The sequence below is a fragment of the Peromyscus eremicus genome, chromosome 22, assembly GCF_949786415.1.
Source record: "Peromyscus eremicus chromosome 22, PerEre_H2_v1, whole genome shotgun sequence".
NCBI classification, from domain to species: Eukaryota; Metazoa; Chordata; class Mammalia; order Rodentia; family Cricetidae; genus Peromyscus; species Peromyscus eremicus.
In genome coordinates this window covers 37,312,026-37,334,786 of record NC_081437.1, presented here as the reverse complement: position 1 = coordinate 37,334,786, position 22,761 = coordinate 37,312,026, and the positions used below count along the sequence as shown (strand labels likewise).

General features: G+C 45.6%; 1 protein-coding gene across 8 annotated transcripts in view; it reads right to left on the bottom strand.

The window, feature by feature from the left end:
* Positions 1 to 7,172: 7,172 nt before the first annotated feature.
* Kidins220 (kinase D interacting substrate 220) overlaps positions 7,173 to 22,761 on the bottom strand; it is a 91,464-nt gene continuing 75,875 nt past the window's right edge. For 6 of the 8 annotated variants that reach the window (XM_059248595.1, XM_059248597.1, XM_059248599.1 and 3 more), the window contains 4 exons: positions 20,686 to 20,817; positions 18,964 to 19,062; positions 17,827 to 18,063; positions 12,553 to 14,523 (listed from right to left, as the gene is read on the bottom strand). In XM_059248595.1, the coding sequence (XP_059104578.1) occupies positions 13,264 to 14,523; positions 17,827 to 18,063; positions 18,964 to 19,062; positions 20,686 to 20,817 (1,728 nt within the window). In that variant the 3' untranslated portion in view covers positions 12,553 to 13,263. Of the gene's footprint in view, positions 7,631 to 9,656; positions 9,718 to 12,552; positions 14,524 to 17,826; positions 18,064 to 18,963; positions 19,063 to 20,685; positions 20,818 to 22,761 lie in introns of those variants that run through there. The other 2 variants (XM_059248601.1, XM_059248602.1) reach the window with 2 other exon arrangements.

Below are 22,761 nucleotides of genomic sequence, written 5' to 3'. Positions count from 1 at the left end.
GACCTGGGTAGGTTTCGATGTGTGACTTTCTGACTTCCCTTTCATTATTAAGCAAGGTAATACTCCAGAAATTCAAACGAGGAGGATTACAATGAAACACACCAGTGCTGGGTCCGTACGGCCACGCCTGTCAGTCCTGCCCTAGAAGCAGCCACCTCCAGCGGCTTCCCTGGTTTACCTGCAGCTAGACAAGCAGTATGCACACTGTGCTCTGTCCTCCGATGATCAGTTCGGTCTTAGAAGCCCGGCTGTCTTAGGGTCACTACTGCTGTGATGAAACACCATGACCTAAAGCAAGCTGTGGAGGAAAGGGCTTATTCGGCTTACACTTACATGTCATAGTCCATCACTGAAGGAAGTCTGGACAGGATCTCTCACAGGGCAGGAACCTGGATGCAGGAGCTGATGCAGAGGCCATGGAGAGGTGCTGCTTACTGACTTGTGCCTCATGGTTTGCTCAGCCTGCTTTCTTATAGAACCCAGGACCACCAGCCCAGAGATGGCACCACCCACAGTGGGCTGGGCCCTCCCCCATCAATCACTAATTAAGAAAATGCTCTACAGGCTGGCCCGCAGCTTGTTCTTATGGAGGCATTTTCTCAACTGAGGCTCCCTCCTCTCTGATGACTCCAGCTTGTGTCAAGATGGCATAAAACTATCCAACACACCTGTATTTACTTCCTACCACAGCAGAAGACCAAGAGCTCCCCAACATCACACACACACACACACACATACACACATACACACACATACACACATACACGTACACAACTTCCCTCTTGTTCATCTGCCCAAGCACAGTTATAACTACACCAACCATATTTACACCATTTCAACTGTACCAGACCAAGAAGAAAAGCAAGTACTCGTCTCTTCTTGCAGGGACTTTTAGTTTTTCTAAAGCTGATTTTCATATTTTCTGTCTTTCTTGTAAATTTATCTCCAAATGTCCCAGTGTATCTGACCCCCTTCCCCCTCCTTCTCCTCTTAGAATAGTGACCTATTTTCATTCTTTTACATTTCACTGTGACTTTTACCATCTACCTGTCCCTTCTTTTTCTGCTTTCCATAAACTCAAGCACAACAGTTCCCCTTTCCCCGTGAGCCTTCCCGCCTCAGCCCAGGTGCAGGATGTAGAAGGAGGGATTTGCTAACAGTCTCCCTCTACTCAATTCTCTCATCTGGGAGATCCGGATTCCTAGATGAAATATCTAGCTTTTTCTTGGTTTAATGTCTTATTTTGCTGGAGTATATCCTTCAATAGTTTCCAGAAAGATCCATTCGAAGTAACATATCTTCCCCGTGCCCCCTTTTCCTTGGGGGTCAGAAGCCAGGTCAAGGTGGAGAGAGATGCATAACATAAGCTCAGGCTACCGTGCTTTGGGGACACATAATAATAACTTGTACTCACATTTGCCGAATTAAATGTGTTATACTCCGAGGGGCCATGGGTGGCGCTGTTCCTTTGCAATTGATTTAGGCAAGAACAGCCGAGGTTTTTCTTTTAATATGTCAGTGGTGGACACGCTTTATGGAAAGTGTCAAAAGTCGCTTGGGGGGAAACCCTGCTAAGCTGAGCCTTCAGCTGGAGGAGCCTGAAAAGGGTTCAATGTCCTGGTGACAGGGAACGAGAGTGAAGATCTTCCTGCCCGGCATAAACGCCCAGCTGCCAGTCACCCCTAAGAGCATGAGACATGGTTTATTCTGAAGCCAAATATCAGTGTTCACGGCCCAGGAACACAGATTCGGGGCCCTTCAAATACCACATCCCATGTTCATGACGTTTTTATAGTCACAGAACCCAGAAAGTCATCAAACAAGGCACTTCAAATACCCCGGTGGAGTCAGGGAGGCAGGTCACAGCGAGGCAGGGAAACCTCTGCTCATAGCTGTCAGGTGACCGTGCTGGTGAGGGGGAGCTGTGCATTCCAAAAGTACTTACTCAATGGTCATAAGGATGTTAGGGCTCACACCAAGATAGCCAGAGATAATTTGCCTCTGGACCTGCAACATTCCAGCCCCCCCTCCACCCCACTCTACCCCCTCACCCCAACCCCACCCCACCCCACTCCCCCATCCCAACCCTGCCCCACCCCACCCCACCCCACCCCACCCTACCCCCACCAGGGGAGTTCTAGTCAGTCTATCAGCCTTTTAAAGTGTTTCTTATCTCTTGGAACTTCAGTTCTTATCCTGAATGGAAGCAATTCTAGACTTGCCAGATGGTGTGAACTTGTGGATGAGTCCCCAGTTCTCTCTCTCTCTCTCTCTCTCTCTCTCTCTCTCTCTCTCTCTCTCTCTCTCTCTCACACACACACACACACACACACACACACACACACACGCAGCACCAGTAATAGGCAAAAGATTTTACAGTGAGTTGACTGTAACTGTGGTTCTGTTCCAAGATTTGTACCCTTGATCTCTTGAACCTCTGATCTGTTCTTGTCCTAGTACACATCACACTGTTACTGAGATTTATGTCATCTTGTTTAAGTTGTTGTTTTGTTTTGTTTGTTTGTTTTTCAGGCAAGGTCTTACTCTGTTAGCCCAGGCTGGTCTCAACATGATGAGCTACGAAAAGACCTGTAGGTAGACTGAGTCCAAGGCCAGGGTGGCCTCAGGTCCCAAGCCCTGGCTATTGAGGGTCAGAGAAGAGAAAGGCAGAGGGAGATGGGGAGTCCTGGCATTGGGCATTGACACTGCTCAATGGAAGGACTGGACCCACCCAGTTCACGCCCACGCCTTGCTAGGGCCCCAGAAGCTCATCAGCCTCTGAGGAGAGTCCCATTGAGCTGGGAAGTCAGCGGGGTGCCTTGGTGGCTGCTGGTTGCCACTCTTCACTGTTAAGGAGTTTAGCTTCCCTGACTCTTGGTCCTTTCATTTGCAAAGGAGAACGTCACAATATTGATGTGTGTTTGTTTGGTTGGTTCTGATTATTTGTTTGATTTGGCAAGTTGGTCTTAAATAGGCTTTTATTGCATATATTGATTACACATAATAATGGGTTCCATGATGACATTGTCCTTTGAGTGTATGTAAGGTATTTTGACTATATTCATCCCACCCTGTTACCCTTTCTTGTCTCCTCCACTCCCACTGACATTTCTCTTTCCAGTGGGTCTCTTTCTCCTTCCATGCCGGTCAACCAAAATGAGGGGCATTTAAACAAGCCAGAGGGAAACAGAGTGTGGGTGGAGAAAGCTGCTCCCGGAAGCCACGGTGTTGACCTACACAGTCGGTAAGGAATGCACGCTAACCCATGTCAACTGCAGATAGCTGTGTATGGCTTTGTGGCAAGGACTGGTGTCAACAGGCAGACGTTCACACAAAGCTGAAGTGGCCCTTGACTGTCTCAACCCTCCGTCTGTCCTCAGTGACTGGGAGAGGGGCCTCGGTTGTGTTTCCTCGTTACTTTCTTAGGAGACGGCCACCATCGTTATTAAAAACTCAAAAGCTGCACCTCAAAATAGAGGCATTCTGCTTATCTATTAATATTTATTAATCATTATAATATTCCATCACAGAGTAGAGTGGCATTTAGGATTGTGAGCTAACACGTGGACATACAGGAGCACAGGCATTGGCAAGCAGGGTAACTGGGTGTGAAGGTCAGATGAATATAAGATGAATATAATATGCACAAGCTGCAATGTAGGAGTCTGCTTTATGAAGAACATCAGAGCAAGAGACATCAACAAGGAGCCAATAAGTTTGTAAACAAAGATGAAAGGTTCCAAAATAATTAGTCACAAAGATGTTTGATTTGAAAGATATTGAGATTCTTGTTCTCGACAAATATAATTCACATGGCAACAGGGTTTTGAGCCTTTCCTTTCTAAAGTAGGTCTTTGACAGTCTCTGTTTCAAAGCAAGTAGGCAGAGTCCATGATGATGCCACACAAGTTAGATGTGAGAAGGAAATGGTCCATCCCCAGTAAGGAACAACAGAACATGCATGGAAGCAAGGGGCACTATGGGACCTCGGGGCCTGCACCCAGCCTCTGGCTCTACCATTTAGAACCCGTGTCACTCACTATTTCTGTCCGTTTCTCCTTTGTGAATTGAGAGTAATGGAGACATTTGTGTGAGGCTGCCATGGAGTTAAATTAGTTAAGGTGTGAAAAGGTCTTAGGACATTGTCAGGCACACAGGTGAGCTATTCCCACAACAAATGTCTGGACCACTTCCAATACCCAAATGAATATAGGACGAGGAGTGACATAAAGCATTGGATTGGGGGTCAGGTGAATGTAACCCACGACTGGTCCAAACTACCGAAAATGCCACTCAACATGGCTGTGCCACATATGAAGACAATGGCCCGCGGAATCTAGGCAAGGTCCCACAGACTGCAGAATGTGTTTCAGGAAGAAGAAATTGCTGCCACTGACACTGTTCACTGTAGGCTATTTCGTAATGTCACGTGAGCCAGAATGTGGGGGAAAAGGGCATCTCAGATTTGAAGAAATCCAAACACAAAACACCTGGAAAGTGGTCCGCGAAGTTAGAAGGCAGAGCGTTTGTTTAAAAACGACAGTGCTGCCAGCCTGACCACTGGCTCCTAAGGGTGGGTGTGTCTGGAAACGGCAAGGGTCTGGAGGGGTTGTGACGCTTCCTTTGTTCCATACTCAGCCTTCCTTGAATCTCTCTGCCCTGCTCCCACCCCTCAAAAGCAGGGAAAGAACTGGCTGATTGAAAACCCCCTAGAACTTCTTTCTGTCAGAGGTCAGGATTTCAGTGAACTTCCCTACCAGGATAAAAACTGTACCAAAGGAAAATTTAAAAGGTCTCAACGTAAAGAATTAACTCCTGTTAGTTTAATACCAGACGACGCCATCTTTAGTCAGCTAGGGATAGTACATGTCATATCGATGTGTTCGCCTCACTGTGACCTTCTTCCCGGGCAGAGAACCACACACAACTTCCCAGCCTGCCCTGCAGCTAACTCAGCAGGAGCCCATGACTTGAGAAGCCAGTGTGCACCAAAGTGCCCTTCATCACACTGCAGTCCAGACCGTCCACCCTTCACTGTTGATCATGCCTCTCTCGACCACATTATTGAGAAGCCAGTGTGCACCAAAGTGCCCTTCATCACACTGCAGTCCAGACCGTCCACCCTTCACTGTTGATCATGCCTCTCTTGACCACATTATTGATCAAATACACAAGGCGGGCCAGAGCGCTCTGCTGCCTTGAGGAGGTGGAACCACAAGATAATGGGGCATGCCTTTAGGTGAATTGAGGTAACACCGAACTATTGTTCATGTGGGTAAGCCCCTACTGCTGCTGACACCACATATTTAAGTCATAGAACATGATGAAATCAAGCTGGTACAGACTTGGAAGCTTCATCCGTACTGGCGAGTTTTCATTTGCAAGCTCCAGCAATGACTGGTCTTAGACATACTCACTGGTGCAATGGTGGCATGGCATCATGGGAGTATCCAACCACTTTCTGATGGGATTTAAGGCCAGTCCCACAAGATGAAACCTACTCCTGGGCCAATAACCTGTGGTTAGACAGGTCAGAGGTCTAGGGAAGAACCTACTACTATGATGCTGCTAGATGGACGTAGTATTAAACCAATTCCTAATGACTTTTCACCATATCCATAAATCGGTGTCTCTCTCAACCCTTATCTGAGAACCTTTCATTTGCAGTAGATGGTGATTAGCACAGAGACCCACAGTTGACCACGCCACAGAGAATAAGAGACTGCAGAATACTCAGCCCTAAAGGGAACACACACCACACACACCACATCCGCTTCCCAAGGTTTAGGGATCCTTGCAGAAGAGTGTGAGAGACCGAGCTGATGGATGACTACAGATGAACATCTTCTGGGCGGTTGCACACATGAGCTCATAGTGTTTTTGATGATAGTCTATTTAAAACCTGTGTAAGCCCAAGCCAGACCAAATTCCAGCATGGAGCAGGGGGTTGGGCACACAATCCCACACCAAGCATCGGAGCAACCGGCAGTTGTTAGCTGCTGGGAAACAAAGGGCCAGTTTTCTCTGAGAGTTTAGTTCCTGGTAAGCCAACCACATTCCAGTAGAAGACCACATAGCCAAGATTATTTTGGGTAGCACAAACTGGTCGTTAAGGTTTAAAAGAAGAAAAAAAAAAGGACAAAATATAGAGTTGATAGGGAAGGGGAAGTAGATATAAGAATGGGTGGGGGTGTGGATGTGATCAAAGCATGTTGTATGGAACTCAAAATTCTCAAGTTTAAATGCATTCAGTTAGTAAGACTGGGGAATTGCTATTAAGAATGATTTGTCTGTATCAACAAGTAATGCATAATCACACATTCCTATAAAAATATTCAATATGGAATCCTAATACAGCAGTCAAAATGGTATGAGATGGGGGTGACAGACGGCTGAGGGGTGGTCACTGAAAGGAAGGTGGAAGTTCTGACCTGGCTAAGGCAAGCTGGGCACCGTGGTGGTCCTGATGTGGAACAGTATCACTGGAGTTAGAAACCTGAATTGGGGCTGCACTGCAGCTTAGTTACACTTGAATATAGTTTTCAAGATTCTAATGTGAAATACAGGATTAACAGTTTCATCTGCCTCTAGAACTCTATTGATGTATGAGACGGGCATCTCTACTACACCAAGGGCTTAAAGAGCACAAGAGGGTTTCTAAAACATGTGCAGAACACATTGCCTTGCCCTTTAAAAGGATGTGGTTTGTCATGGTGGGCTGCGGGTATCCACCTTGGGAATTTTGAATCAAGCATGGTATCACATCTTGAAAGATCGCTGGAATCACAAACAGAGAAGCTTACGAAGGCCAGACAGGTGTAAAAATGGAAGGCCGCCCATGAGGAACTGTGGGGAGGGTGTAGGGAGGCAGGGCATTATCGTGTAGGACTTGAGCAGATTCTGCCAGTTTTACCAACCTAGTTTAGATCCGCCTCATTCACTCACAGAAATTTCTGTCCACTGCCCTAGGTTACCCACAATCAGGTTCATCTAAAAGGCTATGCAGAAGTTTCCTCTCCTGCTACTGTGTTAACGATGTCTTGTGGTAAAATAGGATAAGTATAATGCAACCTCTAAAGAAACAGACAAAAAAAATAAGAAAAGAAAAGAAAAAGGGCTGAAAAGAACACAGGTAAAACATGGAGAAAACACAGAATCCAAAAAGAAAATGATCTCTTTCTCAATAGTTTAATTCACATCAAGTAAAAACAGCATGCCTTCTAAAAGTTCTAAGAAACACAACTTGCAAGTGTCAAAACTGCAACAATTTTGAAAATATCTAATGTTTTATTAGTTACCTGCTCAAGAACGTGCTACAGGACATAAGTGGAGAGGCTAGACTATTTACATATTTTTTCTATACGTTGGGTTTTTAACCTAAAATCTCATAAAAGTAATACTTCATTAAAGACTATCTTAAATCCTACAGTTACAGAGAGCAGAGAAATCTGGGTGACACATTCTTCTCTGGCCGAAGGCATGGCAGGGCTACAGTGGTGGCTGTGTCTTCTTCACCCCCTGATACGTGGTGAGGAAGCCAGATGGGGAAATTAACCGAGCTGCCAGGAGAATGAGAAAGGAGCGTTGCTTGGTCTATGGGCAGAATACTAAGGTTCTAAGCCCTTGTTGCCTTGAAAGAGAAGGAGGTAAATATGTGTAAATATGATAAAATTAGAAAATGGTCATGAATAATCAAGAGCTTAATGACCTCAGATAACTTCTTACTAGGAGTAAGGACACACATTATGTTGTGAGAGTATGATTTCACTCATTCATGTCTCAATGGTTTAGTAATTCACTTTGATATGCCAGTCCATGCTTTGCTAGATTGCAATAAATGACTCCTAATACACATCTGTGGTGATATATTCTGTACCCTAATAAAATTTACCTGAAGGTCAGAGGACAGAACAAGCCACTAGAATAAACATAGGCCAGTCAGTGGTGGCACACACCTTTAATCTTAGCACTCGGGAGACAGAGATCCGTCTGGATCTCTGTGAGTTCAAAGCCACCCTGGACTACATGAGACTGACTCAGTCTAGGGGAGACACAGAATCAGGTAGTGCTGGCACACACCATTAATCTCAGTACTGGGAAGCACACATGCCTTTAGTCCCAGGAAGTAATATGGTGGGCAGAGAAAGGTATGTAAGGTGTGAAGAGACAGGAACTAAAGGCTTTTCAACAGAAGCATCCCTTTCAGCTAGAAGCTTTTTCAGGCTGAAGCCTTTCGGGTGAGGACTCAGAGGATTTCAGTCAGAGGATTCCTGGAGTTGGTGAGGCAAGACATGGCAGTGGCTTGTTCCTTTGTCTCTCTGATCTTTCTGCATTTACCCCAATATCTAGTTCCAGGTTTTTTATTAAAAGACCATTTAGGAATTCGTGTTACACACATCCTTGGAATAAATAACACTACAAAGGGCATCCTTAGCTGCAGAGTAAGTCTGGGGAGTAGTCTCTGTTAGTCAACAACCACAGGCCACCCCCCCCACCCCCCACCCCCCACCTCCCGCACTGGTAGATTCAGAGTACTTCGTGTTTTGAAACAGTAACACTGCCTGTGTTAAAACATTTCATAATGCTTTGTCTTGTGTGTTTTGTTTTCTCACTGATTTACGGTGGTCTTCAGTTCGAATTCCAGACTTTTCAAGACCCATCCCACCCGTGCTTCTGGGAACACAGACGGCCCTTCATTAGTGGTACTTCACCGTTAGCAACACGCACCAGCAGATGCTGTACTTCAGATTCCAAGTGTTGGCCCTTTCGGGGGCTGGTGACAGTGTGCCTAGCAGCACCGTCATCGTGGGGAACCCCTGGCATTCTGATGGGAATACCAGGGTGGAATCCTATCCCGAGTCAAGAAACCCAGGAGATGCCCTTTCTTCTTCATCAATGTCTCTATTATAAACTCATTCATTTCCAAAACGCTTCCCTCTCCTGGGAGACCTGAACAGTGCTCATCCATTCCCCAGCCACTGAGGCCCTCTCAGAAGGGGTTTCAGCTCCGCTTTCCAGAACGCCCCCGGGAAACCTTCCACCTGCCTGGGCCAACAACCAGAGGACCTTCAGGCCAGGGCTGTGGTTTGCTACCTTTTTTTCTTTTTTTTTTCCTAATCACAGTTACATCATTTCCTTCCTTTTCCTCCCTCCAAACTCTCCCATCCATCCCCTCTTGCTCTCTTTCAAATTCATGGTCTCTATTTTTCATTAACTATTATTACACACACACACACACACACACACACACACATATATATGCATTTCTAAATGCACAGATAAAACTTGCTTGGTCTGTATGTTACTTGTATCTGTCTTCAGGGCTATTTGGTACTGGATGAACCATTGGTGTGCTCTTCCCTGGTTACGACTACTTCTCCCACTCCCAACACTTAGTTGCCTGTGGTTCTTTGTGTAGGGTGGAGGCCTGACCATCTCCCCCACCCCCAAATCCACTTTGGCATGTCTAATGTAAAGACATCAGAGCTCACGTTGAGGCAGTCGTCACGTTAGTGAGACTTCATGGGCATAGCATGAAGTCTTCTAGGAGACACGGTCTCACAGCAAGCAAGGTTTGCTAGTCATTCCTTTAAAAACTCTTCGACCGTGCGGGTTGACGGGGGTTAACTCACTTGGAACGCTAGTTTGTTACATACCTCAGTTTAAACTGGATCTTCTCAACCGCTGTCTATCTAGCACAGGGACGGCATTTTCTCCCTAGGCAGGAAAGGGTTTAATAGTACGTAAGACTTGAAAGCTGCTTTCTACTTCGTTAGTCTCAACCAGGGATTCTCAACCTTTGCTAAGCAACGAGCCACTTAGACACTGTCCACAGCCGGCTCGCTGCTCTCCCAGCTAAGCTTCTACTTTTCAGTTCACTTGTGTTTACTCCAGCCTGCGCTTCAGCTTGAGTAGGGAAGCACACTCATTTTTGGTGGCTCACCTGCCCCAGGCAGGAGGATGTCCCCATTTGCTTTTCTCTCCCGCTGTGTCTGCTGAGCCCAGGAAAGATGGGTAGGATAAAGCAGGCTGGGGCTGATAGTACATATTTGCCAAAACTGTGACTTTTCTCGCACCCTCCCTACCTAATCCTTCAAGGTCATTCACCCGTTAATTAAAGGGGGCCTCTGTTCTCTTTTCCTGGTAAGTACGGTAATCTATTCAGGAGTGAGCCAGGAATTCATGGATTTTTTTTTTTTTTTTAAATTCAGGGATATTTCTAAAGAGGCTGAGAATTCCTGGTGTAACCAAAACTTATGTGGTCTTAAAACCTTTTAAATTTAGTACCTTAGCCAAACCAAAAGAAAAAAATATGTAATTTCATTCAAAAGTTTCTAATTATTAGTAAGAAAAAAATTAGTCATCAATTATTTTACTGTAGCACTAGAACATGCGAATGAGCTTGAATTCTCAGGATGAGGATTTAAGCAAATACAACTCTAAAATTACTTGGTTAGGCAACTACAATTATTCTGACTATATTTAAAACCATATAAAATAACACAGGAAAACAAGTTCTCTTATTATTGAAAACAATGCTTCTGGTGGTATTGCTAGTTTCCTGAAATAGGGTCTCATATAGCCCAGGCTGGTCTCTATGTAGGTGAGGCTGGCCTTGAACACCTGACTCTCCAGCTTCTGTCTCCTGAGCACTGGGATGATAGGCATGGGTCACCATGCTCAGCAAAGTTTAAAGTTCACAGTGTAGGATTCCTGATCCTTAACCATCCAGCCCTGGGGAAGCTGACTCAAATGGAAAATACCAGTAGTGCCTGGCATAGTGGCACACGCCTTTAATCCCAGCACTCGGGAGACAGAGGCAGATGGATCTCTGAGTTCGAGGCCAGCCTGGTCTACAGAGCAGGTTCCAGGACAGCCAGGACTACAGATACTCTCAGAAGTAAATCTCCAGAAGGCCACAGTGAGTGTTAGGATGCTACATCAGCACACTCTCTATGGCTGAAGGTGGAGCTAATGTGGCTCATACCACTTAAGACTGAGTAACAGAATCTAAGAGATGGGCAGGGTTCGAGGCTCCTTTTCCTATTATTTCATCCAGCTCAATGCAGAGTTTTGCCTGTGTATGAGTCAGACTAAGTTATGCATTATAAATAGACACAGACACACACTGACATGCAGACTCAGAGGGATAACAGTGACTCAGGACCCATCTGGCCCGTCAATTTCTGTGCCAGTAGAGAAAGGATGTTTGTCCAGAATGTTCACATAATAAACTGATGTTCTGCAGGGATCTGGATCATCTGCCTCCAGCTACAGAAATGGACTACCCAGCTATGGTGCCATGTGCTCTGGGGTGCCAAGGCTTCAAGAAAGCACTGGTTAGGCACTGGGACTTCAGAGCCGACCTCCCTCGGAAGGACAAGAAGGCTGTCTGGACCACTCTGTCAACTTCATGACCTGTAAATCTCCAAACTGCAGTCAGAGGACAAAACAGACACACAGACCATGTTTTAATTTTTAATCAGAATGTGAATTGTCATTGCTACAGTGAATAAAACTCCATAAGTCAGGATGGCATGCACATCTTTATTGCTCCTAGTCTACGTGTGCACTTGGCACTCCAGGAATGACTTCACAGACAGTGTGAATCAAGGCCTCCCGTGACTGGGAGCTACAGCCACTCACTTGGAAAGAAACCAAACTACTTCTGAAGTACCAATTACATGATATTGCAAACTAATAAACACTATAAGTAATCAAATGCATAATGTCAGTAACATCGTGCTGTTTTCAATGCTTAAAATACCTGTTAAAGAACATGCAACATATGCACTTCCTGAAAATGCTCAATGACACTCCAACAGCCAGGCACTGAAGCACAGGGCAGCTACCAGCACAGTGTCAAGTCAACAGCACAGGTCCAGTCAGGGTTGACATCTCAACAAACACCAAGCCTGCGACCTCACCGTCTACAAGCCTAACCTGTGGCTCAGGACACACTGCTAGGACTGACTACATAAACAAGCTCTGCTCAAATGACAAACAGTTTTGATACATGATGGTGACAGGCACACTTCTAGCCTACATGACACGTCTATGTCTGTGACCATTCTAGCTTGGCTGAGAATAATGCGGAGTGCAGCATCAGGGTCACACCATCTCTGGCTCTGGGTTCTTGCTATGTTGTTTGCTTCTCAGCTCCTTTTTAAAACCACCCCGCAGTCTGAATAATTTCCCCCAGAATTAAAATGCTCATTTAGGAAAAGCCACGTGAAACAAACTGCGGTGACAGACGGCAGTGACGTTATCAAATACTTGCGTGTAGCTGGTCTAGGGTCACTGTCACTAACCCTTCTAATGTAACCATTTCCTGATACAGTCATTCTCCAGGGAAAGGACTCAAGTTTAGGGCTGGGATGTAGCTCAGCCATACTTTACCTAGCACTGGTGAGGTCCTGCGTTTAATCACCAGAACCATTGGGGAAAGAAATGTATTTTCTTCTTAGCCAGACCTAAGCTAGGTTAGATGCATAATTTAGGAGTTGCAGAACAGCCCAAGATGGTTTTGAGGGCACAGGTGGCAGAGGCAGAGGCAGAGGCCTGGTCTGGAGAGCATCCCAGGAATACACTGCCCTCCTCCAGCTCCTCTGCTAACGACTCACCACGGCCCAGGCCACTGCTTTGGGTTCCGCTGACTCACTTTCTTATCAGCTTTTATCACTCTCTTCAGTGTGTATTTTCTACTTAAATTCTAAGAGCTCTTTAAAAAGCAGTGAGTCTTATATAGTACCCTGGCTATCCACTTGCTAGGCATTCACTCAGTCTCTGGTCTCTACTCTAAAACCTATAAATCTGTACTGAGATTAAACTCTAACAGTGACACTGGTTTCCGCTTCATCTAGCACTCTAGCTTCCCTCAAATGTTTCATGAATATTTTATAAAGGAGATCTCGAGGTTTTTTTCCTTGTGATTTAAGACTTTCAGCTTTAAATACACTTCTGACCTATTTTTATATTCAGCCTGTTTCTCCTCAATCTGTGCAGTTGTGTGCCAGGGAAGGGCACCGTGGTGGTGGTGGGACTTTAAACTGCCCATGATGCAGGCGCTAATGGAGATGACTGGTGGCCTTCCCGTCTCAGGCTTCCCTCTGCTGTGCAGAGGGCGTGTGCTTCCCCAGGTGCCTGACCACCTATCAGTTATCTGTGATGCATGGACATGATGGAGAATGGTGACAGATCAATTTCAAGTTCATGACAGTCCCGTCCTTAGGGTAGGACAACGCTACTTCACTTCTCTTTTCCTCAGAGAATGCTTTCTCTCTCTTCTCCAAAGCCCGTGCTCTCCGAGGAGGCTGCATGCAGCTCAGACGCATCTTTCGAGAGCCTTGTGTAACTGGAACGCTGGCTTCGCTTGTGCGACATGCTCTTCAGATTTTCATTCTGAACAGCAGTTGGGTTGGGACTGGGCCCAGGCCTCAGAATGACCTGAGAAGTCTCCCTGCCTCCCTCCCTCTCCTCAAAGTTTTGGTTGGCTCTGTTAGCAGGTGCAGTGTTGTTGTTGAGAGTCACGGTACTGGGTGTTCGGTTCAGATTATAGGCCTTCTGGCAGGCGGGCCAGCTTTCTTCAGGGCTGCTAGCAAGCAGGCTGCACTCGGAAGGGCTTTTCTTGTCTTCTGAGCAAATGGACATCCGAGCTATAACTGGATCTTGCAGGCCACTCAGACTGTGTGGCATCCCACGCTTCCCACTGTGGCCATCGTCTTCGAGCTCTATGAGATTTGCCTTTTCCAGCTGGGGGTCGTCTGCCGTCTCGTTGTGAAGAGAGTGGTTGGGGGAGCTCTCGTTGGACCTCACTCCCGAGTCGGAGGAATCTTTTTTGTCTAGGAGGGCATCCGACAAATACTCCTTTGCTTTAATGAATGTCCGGATTGGCTCAGCACTGTGTTCTGGAGACTTGGACATTCTCTCTGCTTTGCCTTCGGCTTTTTTATCCTTGTCATCTTTGAGCAGTGGGGTATTATCTGACTCTTCGGGACCAGACTCATCTTCGTCACTGGGCAGTTTCTGGTAGCGCAGACCACCTCCCTTAAGCTTCAAGTCTGTCTGGAAGAGACTGGGCCGTTCTGAGGATTTCTTGCCTGGGAGCAACTTACTACCTGACTGGTCCGATTTCTCATCTTCTTCAGTAATGGGGTCCAGGGGTGAGGCATCACTAGTAGACACCCCTGAGGAGGAGTAATCTATGACATCCCCCCTCTTCATTAGGAATGACTTCCGCCCATCCTCCTGCTTCAGCTCACCCTCCTTCCCCCTCTCCTGCTCTAGAGTAGAATGGATGGAGCCCCCTGAAGAACTCTGACCTATGTAGTATGTACTGTGTGGAGAAGATCTGCCACTTATTGTTGACGACCCTGTGCCCCCTTCTAGCTGGGACATCTGAGCAATGTACTCTCTATAGGCATCTCTATATTCGGCCTGCACCTTATCAGTAAGCTTTGAAATTTCAATACTGGAATCCTGGGAATTGAGACTCGAGAGACTTGGGGTTCTGCGAGTTTGTGACTGTGAAGACAGAAAAAAAAATTTAAGAATTCAAATAAGAAGGGGAAAAAGACATAATAAACATCAGCTTAGGAAACACAAATGCACACTAATAATTAAAAAGTTGTCAAAATATCAGGGTCTTAGAAAAATTCGACCTAACAATTTAACCAAAGATATGCATTTATGAATAATTCTGTTATTAGCTTATAAATTTTAGCAACATTAATTTACTGTTTATATTTAAAAGAACTATTTCAGGTTGTACAAGTCATCTGAACAACTGCTTTTAGTAATTTCAAGTTTTTATTTTATTTAAGGTAAAAGCACCTCCACTGAGAAAGAATTCCTCTTAGAAGAGATAAAGAAGAAATAAAAAAGATCTTAAAAACAAAATATTCAACTCTTCAAGGTCTGATAAAAGAAATCATCTCAGATATATGACAGGAAGTCCCTGTCAGATCTAATTCAGAGGGAAAAATGTTCTTAAAATGGAACAAAAAAGGTGATAACAAGGCCTGTGGTGAGCAGAGGCGGAAGCTGTGGGTCAGCTGGGCAGGAAAGGCAGAGTGGGATACTTTTAAGTTTAGTTTCTACTGCAGACTGAGTTTCAAGGTCCTAGCTGTTTTAGATCTGAGGAAAGCTAATAAATGAGCAATTAAAAGTACAGATTAGGAAAAAGAAGCAGGGAATGGAGGAGACAGCATTGGGGAGCTTGGAAATGGACCACAGGAAGGGCTAGAACAAAGACGTAGGGGCAAACCGCCTTTCCTTTGGAAGGAGGTAGCCCCACAGGATGCCACCAGACCAGAAGAATGGTGCCCCCTCTACCCACTACGGCAACTGCTCTCAAGTACTGCGTGTGCCCCTGTGCAGGGGACCCACGGGTTCTGAACTGCACGCTGCAGGACACGATGGTGCTCTGTGTCTTTTCTCCTTCATTCACACAGGAGTGCCCAGTGGAGTTCCAGAGCTACATGTGTGTGTGTTGTTCCAGGAGGTGTGAGGCAGTAGTACCTGGGGCCCAGTCGTCTTCTATGAAGCCAGGCATTAAAGACATGTGCAAAACATTCCCATTCTCACTGGACTTTTGTTTGAAGAAGAAAACAGAAAAAGCCAGGCAGCGGTGGTGCACGCCTTTAACCCCAGCACTCAGGAGGCAGAGCCAGGTGGATCTCTGTGAGTTCCAGGCCAGCCTGGGCTACAGAGCGAGATCCAGGACAGGCTCCAAAACTACACAGAGAAACCCTATCTCAAAAAAGAAAGAAAGAAAAAAACAGTAATTTTTTGTAAAAGTGTTATTTATGGTAACCTGTAATTACTTAAAGGTATTTAGAAACATTTTTAGTTTCTATTTAACTATTTATAGTAACTTATATATTCAAAAGTTTTCTAGGTACTGATAATATTTATTACTCTGTGTGTGTGTGTGTGTGTGTGTGTGTATGTATGTGTGTGTGTGTGTGTGTGTGTATGTGTGTGTGTGTATGTGTGTGTATGTGTATGTGTATGTATGTGTGTGTGTGTATGTGTGTATGTGTATGTATGTGTGTGTGTGTGTATGTGTGTGTATGTGTATGTATGTGTGTGTGTGTATGTGTGTGTATGTGTATGTATGTGTGTGTGTGTGTATGTATGTGTGTGTGTGTGTGTGTATGTGTGTGTATGTGTATGTATGTATGTGTGTGTGTGTGTGTGTGTGTGTATGTGTGTGTATGTGTATGTATGTGTGTGTGTGTGTGTGTGTGTGCGTGCGTGCGTGCGCGCGCACGCGCGCGCTCTGGGGATGTGTGTGGAGGTGAGAGGACAACAATGGGGAGGTGGGTCCTTCCATCACATGGGTCCCAGGGGTCAAACTCAGGTCATCAGGATGAGGCAAGCATTTTCACCTGCTGAGCCATCTGGCCAGCCCCAGGTCCTGAACTTCTAAGAGAACAAAGGCTAAGAACAAGGGAGGTGTGGAACTACTGTGCTAACGGGGAGACAGGCAGAGGTGCTTCAACAGTGGGGCGAGAAGGGCAGAGTCTCCGAAAGCTGGGAAGGACAGGAAGTGCTTCTGTCAGAAGAGAGACCAAGGGACCAAGGGTGAACTTGGCTCATTGTAAAGTAATTCTGTATTCGTCAGTATTCAATAATAAAATAGTAAAACCACTCAGCTTCTCCACCTAGTGTAGACTGCATGGAGAACAATTAACGACACTGTCACTACCAAACGAAAGCGCTCACGCTCACAGGAACCCTGCCAGCACTGCTCTGCACAGCTTCCCGGCTTCCTGACTTGGCTCTCCCACTGGGCCCCGCTCTGGCTCGCCCGGCTGATTTTCTTCTTATTCCTCCTTATCCTTCACACATGACTCACAGGTACTCCTGCTCCTGATGCCTGCACCTGTCTAAGAACTACCCACAGAGAACGTGTGTGTGGAACCCACACGGTGGTGCAGGCCTGTGGTCCCAGCACTCAAGATGCTGAGGCAGGAGAATCACTTGAGCCCAGGGGCTGAAGCCCAGCCTGAGCAACATGAGTGTTGTGGGAGCCCATTTTCAGGTTCCTCGTGGCTTTACCCAGCAGGTCTGCATAGAGAGGATGATTGGACCACAGGCCTGAGTGCAGGTGTTTTGTAACTAGCAAGGGGGAGGTCTTTTGCTCCACCCCTTGGCATTGTTATAAACAGACCTTTAGAATAAAGTTCTGGATAAGGATCCAGGCCCACCCGAGTCTATCCTGTGTTTTTCTTCTGTTTCTCTCCCCTCTATTTCTAACGAAGTCTCTTATTCCTCGTTCCTCAAGAGTCCCTGGGGTAAATAATGGTGGGGACTGGTCCCCCCAGAGTGTGGTATGTAGTGTGTTCCTGTGGGCAAAGGGAAACCAGACCCAAGGCTTCAGCGGGTAGCGGGATGCTAGTTTCCCACACTGAATCTCACAGGAAAATACCAAATGAAAAGCAAATTTGCAGCCACCCTATTACGGCCCACCCCATTCTCACCTAGGTAGGCTAGGCTGGCCTCAAACTCACTGAGATCCCCCTGCCTCTTCCTCCTGAGGGCTGGATTAAAGGCATGGCCACCACACCCGGCCCCATCCACTCTCCTGCCACTGTTGTCTGTGACTGAGTTATCACCATTTTTGTCCATTATTGAATGACCTCACTTCCCCTGTACTCTACCATTCTTCCCCTTCAGGAGATAAACCCAGGTCCTTCAGGAGATGCCCCTTCCTCTTACCCAGCTGGGTTCTCCATCAGGACTCTCTGAACGAACATTTCAATGTACCAGCATATTTGCATTTACTCTCCAAGCACATGAAAAATGACATAAAATAAATACCTGCCAACTCAGGTTACTGTGCCGTGGGGCACCCTCCTCTAAGCCCAGTGTGTTCAGCTCTTCAAAGCTGAAGTTCAGGGTGTAGGGAGTCTGGCTGGAGAGCTCTGTGTGAGGCAGTTCACTGTGAGAAGCACGGCGAGCAGATTCCCCGTGAGGGACTGGGGCGCTGGAATTTTCATTGAGAAAACGAGGGTCTTCAGGGACCACCTGGTTTTCCACACTTCTCATTTCCAAGACCTTAACAAAAGAGGAATATCAACTGCACTGTCAAACCACATTACAGAGGCTTCAGAGAGCAGAAGAAAAGCACTGTCAAGTTCTCACAACAGGGTCAAGAAAGCACACTCCCCACTAGGAGGTTCAGGGAATTTCTTCCAAACCTTACCTTAATCCATTAATAATGATCAGAGAAGCATCAGCATTTTAGTTTACAAATTTTAAAACTCAAGAAAACACAAAATTCAACCGGAGTACGTCAAAGGAAACCAGAGCCGGAGCAGAAAGCAACAAGATCTACCACAACAGGTTGCTGACCTCAGTCTAGAAACTACTCTGCTCCAAGGCCAGCAACGAGTGGGTGCGCAGAGCCAGTGAGTGTGACATGGGGAAGGTTAGTTTTCAAGGGACTCTGGGTAAACCAAGTTGACAAAATTCGTCAAGACAAGCCAGGGTGATCAGACCTCAGCTGGAGGTAGCTGAGGGACAACATGGAACCTGAGGAGCACCAAGGGTGACCTTATGTTGAAGGTAGGGCTCGTTCTAAAGGGGCTCACGTGCACTGCTGCTAATACAGAGCAAGAGACAAGGGCAGACAGTGAAGGCTGAGACCTGCAGGGCTCAGAGCGCCCCGCCTGGAACTGGTCAAGGAGAAAGCACGGAAAACTGGTGACTCGCTTCTTCTTCAGAAAGGACAAGATCCCACATGCTGCTATGACTAGTCCCCATGACACTGGGCTGAATACAAGTGTAAGACTGAAAAATAAAAAAGTTACACACACAAAGTGCAAACATTTTTAAATCAATATGGAAAACTATCCGTTTGGGCCAGCACTCCTTAGCTCTGGGTTTGCTCAGCGTTGCAGACAACTATACACAGTATAGTAAAATGTCATGTATGATAACGCTGTAAAACCTCACCATGCTTCTGAAGAGATGCCAGTCTCCAAAGTTCATATTCATCTCTTTCTTCAGCTCGTCAACACTGCACTGAGCCAAGACCCGGCCATTTATGTTTGCCTGAGTGAAAACAGAAACAAAGTCAGGTGTTCTGAGGTCCTGCTGATTTCAGATCGGCTGCAGAGAGGCTCCCTCTCCATGCAGTGCCGTGAGCTGCACCTCAGCCACACAAACCACCTGACCTTTTCCTAAGTGTCAAGCATTTCAGTGAAACAAACCACACTTCAGGACCAACCAGCCTCTCACATGTTTCCACCTGCTCTGTCCTGGGTAGCAACAAAACCATTAATTTTGCTTTTCAAATCTGAGAAACGATGAAGATGAACATGGGTGGGAGCTGGGAGGGAAAATGATTTCTATCTTGTGAGTGTGTCAGTTGCCGACCAAGACCTAAATGAAGTTTGTGTGTCTAATGAGCCGACTCACCACTTGCAATGGATAAAGAATGTCCAGATACTAACTTCCCAGTCTACTAGACTTATGATAAAATAGGCATTCAATTTTTGTAGGACCCTGTCATTCTAGCTGCATTTAAATGAGAAACACTAGCGTATTTTGAGGGTGGCCTTCTGATTGCATGAAGAAAAAAAAGCCTGACTACTAACTGGTAAAATGAGGTAGTGTTTACATTGAGGCTTGGTAAAATGTTCCATTTCTAGGTTAATTCCAAAGGAATAAGCATCCAGAGCCTGTCCATGGCAGACCGAGAGCAGACTTCCCTGAAACCAACCACGTGCCTGCAGCAGGCTTTGTGCGTGAGAAGGAGGTACTGACTCAGACGGACAGGGACAGGCATGGATCAGCTCTGTAAGAAGATGGACAGGTGCCGAACTCTTTCTGACCACATGTGGGCTATGATTAGTTACATGGTATCTATAAATGCAGGTAATTCTTTAAAGGGCATTAGCCGTGGAGGCTTGCTGTCTTATATAGGCAATGTCTTCCCTGCACCTCCAGACATAACTGTTCAGCTTCAGGGTGACTCTGGAGCTCTAAGACTTGGAGGAAAATCCTTCATGAATGCACAGCCTTGCAAGCCCAACCCCATGTGGTTCTTTAAACAAAACACAATCAAAAATCTTACAGGATACAAAAATGACCTTTTGTAGGAAATGAACTGTACTCTGTCATTACTATGAGGTCACACAAACACACACTGCAGGCCAGGTATCCTTCCCAGGATGCTGGGGACTAACACTGCTTCCGGGTGCAGCGATTCCCATTAGGGAGGGATAGTCATTTGGACTGTACTCACTGAGCATCCAGCACAAAGTTCAACGTGCAATGGGCTCTGATATCGGACTGAGACTCATCCCCATGCTCAGAAAGTTTCCAGAGACTTCGATTAGAGATGCATCCTGTGTGTGTGGAAGGTAGTGGGAGTACCAAGTAGCCTCACCATGTTCTCTGCTCCACAGTGAACGAGCTCTTGTATTTTTCAATGTGTCATTTTATTTTCACTTACATTAGACCACGTGTTAAGGAGCACTGCACTCAGCTACTCTTTAATTTACTTAGAAAACTAGAAAAAAGAGCAATTGTAGGATTCCCAAAAGTAAGCACCCCATTTCACTCAGAGGTGCGCACTGCAGGGGCTCGGGGTAAAGACGTGCTGCCCAGCACCTGGCCTGTCTTCCACACTCTCAGTCTGTTCTCTAGGTAAGATGGAGACACACACATCACCTTTTTGATTGTTGCGCAATACTGAGGCAGCATGGTCTGGTCCAGGCCTTCGATTTGTCTCAGTTTCTCAGAAACGACATCCACGGTCATGGAGCTCAGTAACAGTGCTGTACATGCGGTGGGGGCTGATCCCTAGGTGAGCCAAAGGGAACACACGTGTGAGTAGCATTAATATGGAGTGTATGAGGTCATGTGACAGAAAAGTTCATTACATTATACTGCTGAAATAAAGAAAACACAGCCAATGCATATAGAATTTTAAAAAATGCCCTTAATAAATAGACTCAGCTAATGTGACGCGTAATGAGTAGCATTTATTACAGGAGACAGCCTGATCCAAAACACTTTTCTAAGATGGTCGTCCTGTAGACCAGGCCTCCATCAAGTCTTCAAATGATTAAGAAATAAGGGAACTGCCTTCAATAAGAGGGAGAGAACTTAAGAAAAAAAGAAGAAAATTACAGACACTTATAGAATACAAAAGACACATCTAAGAATAATTTACCAGTGCCTGTATCAAACAATTAAGTAACCTTAAAAACACTCTATGCATTCACTGCCTTAGTAGTTGGGCTTCCAGAAGGAGTATCTAGGGAGTGGTAGGCTCAGACCAAAGTGCAGCTGATCAGATTTTATATAAATGTACTCTTTTCTCTGCTCTGACTACTTCTAAAAAGGTTCTGGAAGCGACAGCCACGATGATAAAGAAAATGCAGTAGAGACGATGGCATTCTAGTCTGCCCTGTGTGCCCTTCAACATGACCTTCTTATGAGAAACAAGATTCATCACCTCCTTAAAAGAATACAAGTTTGGCTGGGAGTGGTGGCACACACCTTTAATCCCCGCTCTCAGGAAGCAGAGGCAGACAGATCTCCCTAAATTCAAAGCCAGCCTGACCTATGTAGCAAGTTCTGGGACAGCCAGGGGGAAGGTATACAAATGTGTCAGATATGTTCTGCTGACTCTTTCACCAGTGCCAAGAAGCAGTAGACTGTCCTATAGTTTAAAAATACCTGTTAGGTACAGCTAAACCTTATTTGTAATGTGAAAACATAATAGTTGTACTACCTGAGAAATGCATGACCATACATTGTGTGCGAGTGCATGCATGCGTGCATGCGTGCGTGCATGCGTGCACATGCATGTGTATGGCAGATGGAACTGTATTACTCAGACAGCAGGAGCAGCGACTTCATGAGTCAGGGACTCTACCTAGCTCACAAAAGCAACACAGGTACATCAAAACTTAGAAACAGATGACCTGGAACAAATTGCATCAAATATAGTTTGCTTTTATTTGACTATAAAATGTACCATGTCTTACATGGTCCAGAGTTGCACTTCTTTTAAAATGTTAACAGCAAGAGACTAGTATTTTCATACTTCGATTTTCCTATCTCTGCACACAGCTCTCTTCTCTGCCTAGTAAGTCAGGCCGTGTTCAGTGTTCACTATGCACTATCAACTATGTGAATGTTAAATATCATGCTGACTTCTTCTTCACATGCCATGGAACTCCCACATTAAAGGTACACTCTGATGGCTAACTTTGTTTACATAGTTTGTGAGATATCACCTTCAAAAGAAACTCCTGTTCCATTAGCAGTCACTCCCTTCAACACCACCCTAGTCCCTGACGACCAACCAGCTGGTTTGCACCTCTGGGTCTGTAGCGTCTGTTTAGACACTCTATACAAATGGGACCCTTTCTGTCTCACTTCTACTCAGCGTGTTGTTTAAGGCTCGTTCATCTTTTCACTTTCTTTTACTGGTGAATAACTAATCTTTTAAATGTTATCCAACCCTTTAACTTGGGTCCTTGCTCTCAATATATTTATATTGGCTTACTTTCTTTTTTGTTTAAAAAAAATCACAAAAGTAGAATTTGATCAACAAAATATAGATTATGATAGATTATAATTCACAGGAAAAAAACCATAAATTCATACTGGTAAGACTAAATTTGTTTTTGTTTTGAGATAAGATCTCTCTATGTAGCCCTGGCTGTCCTGGAACTATGTATACCAGGCTGGCCTTGAACTCACAGAGATCACTGGCCTCTGCCACTCAAGTGC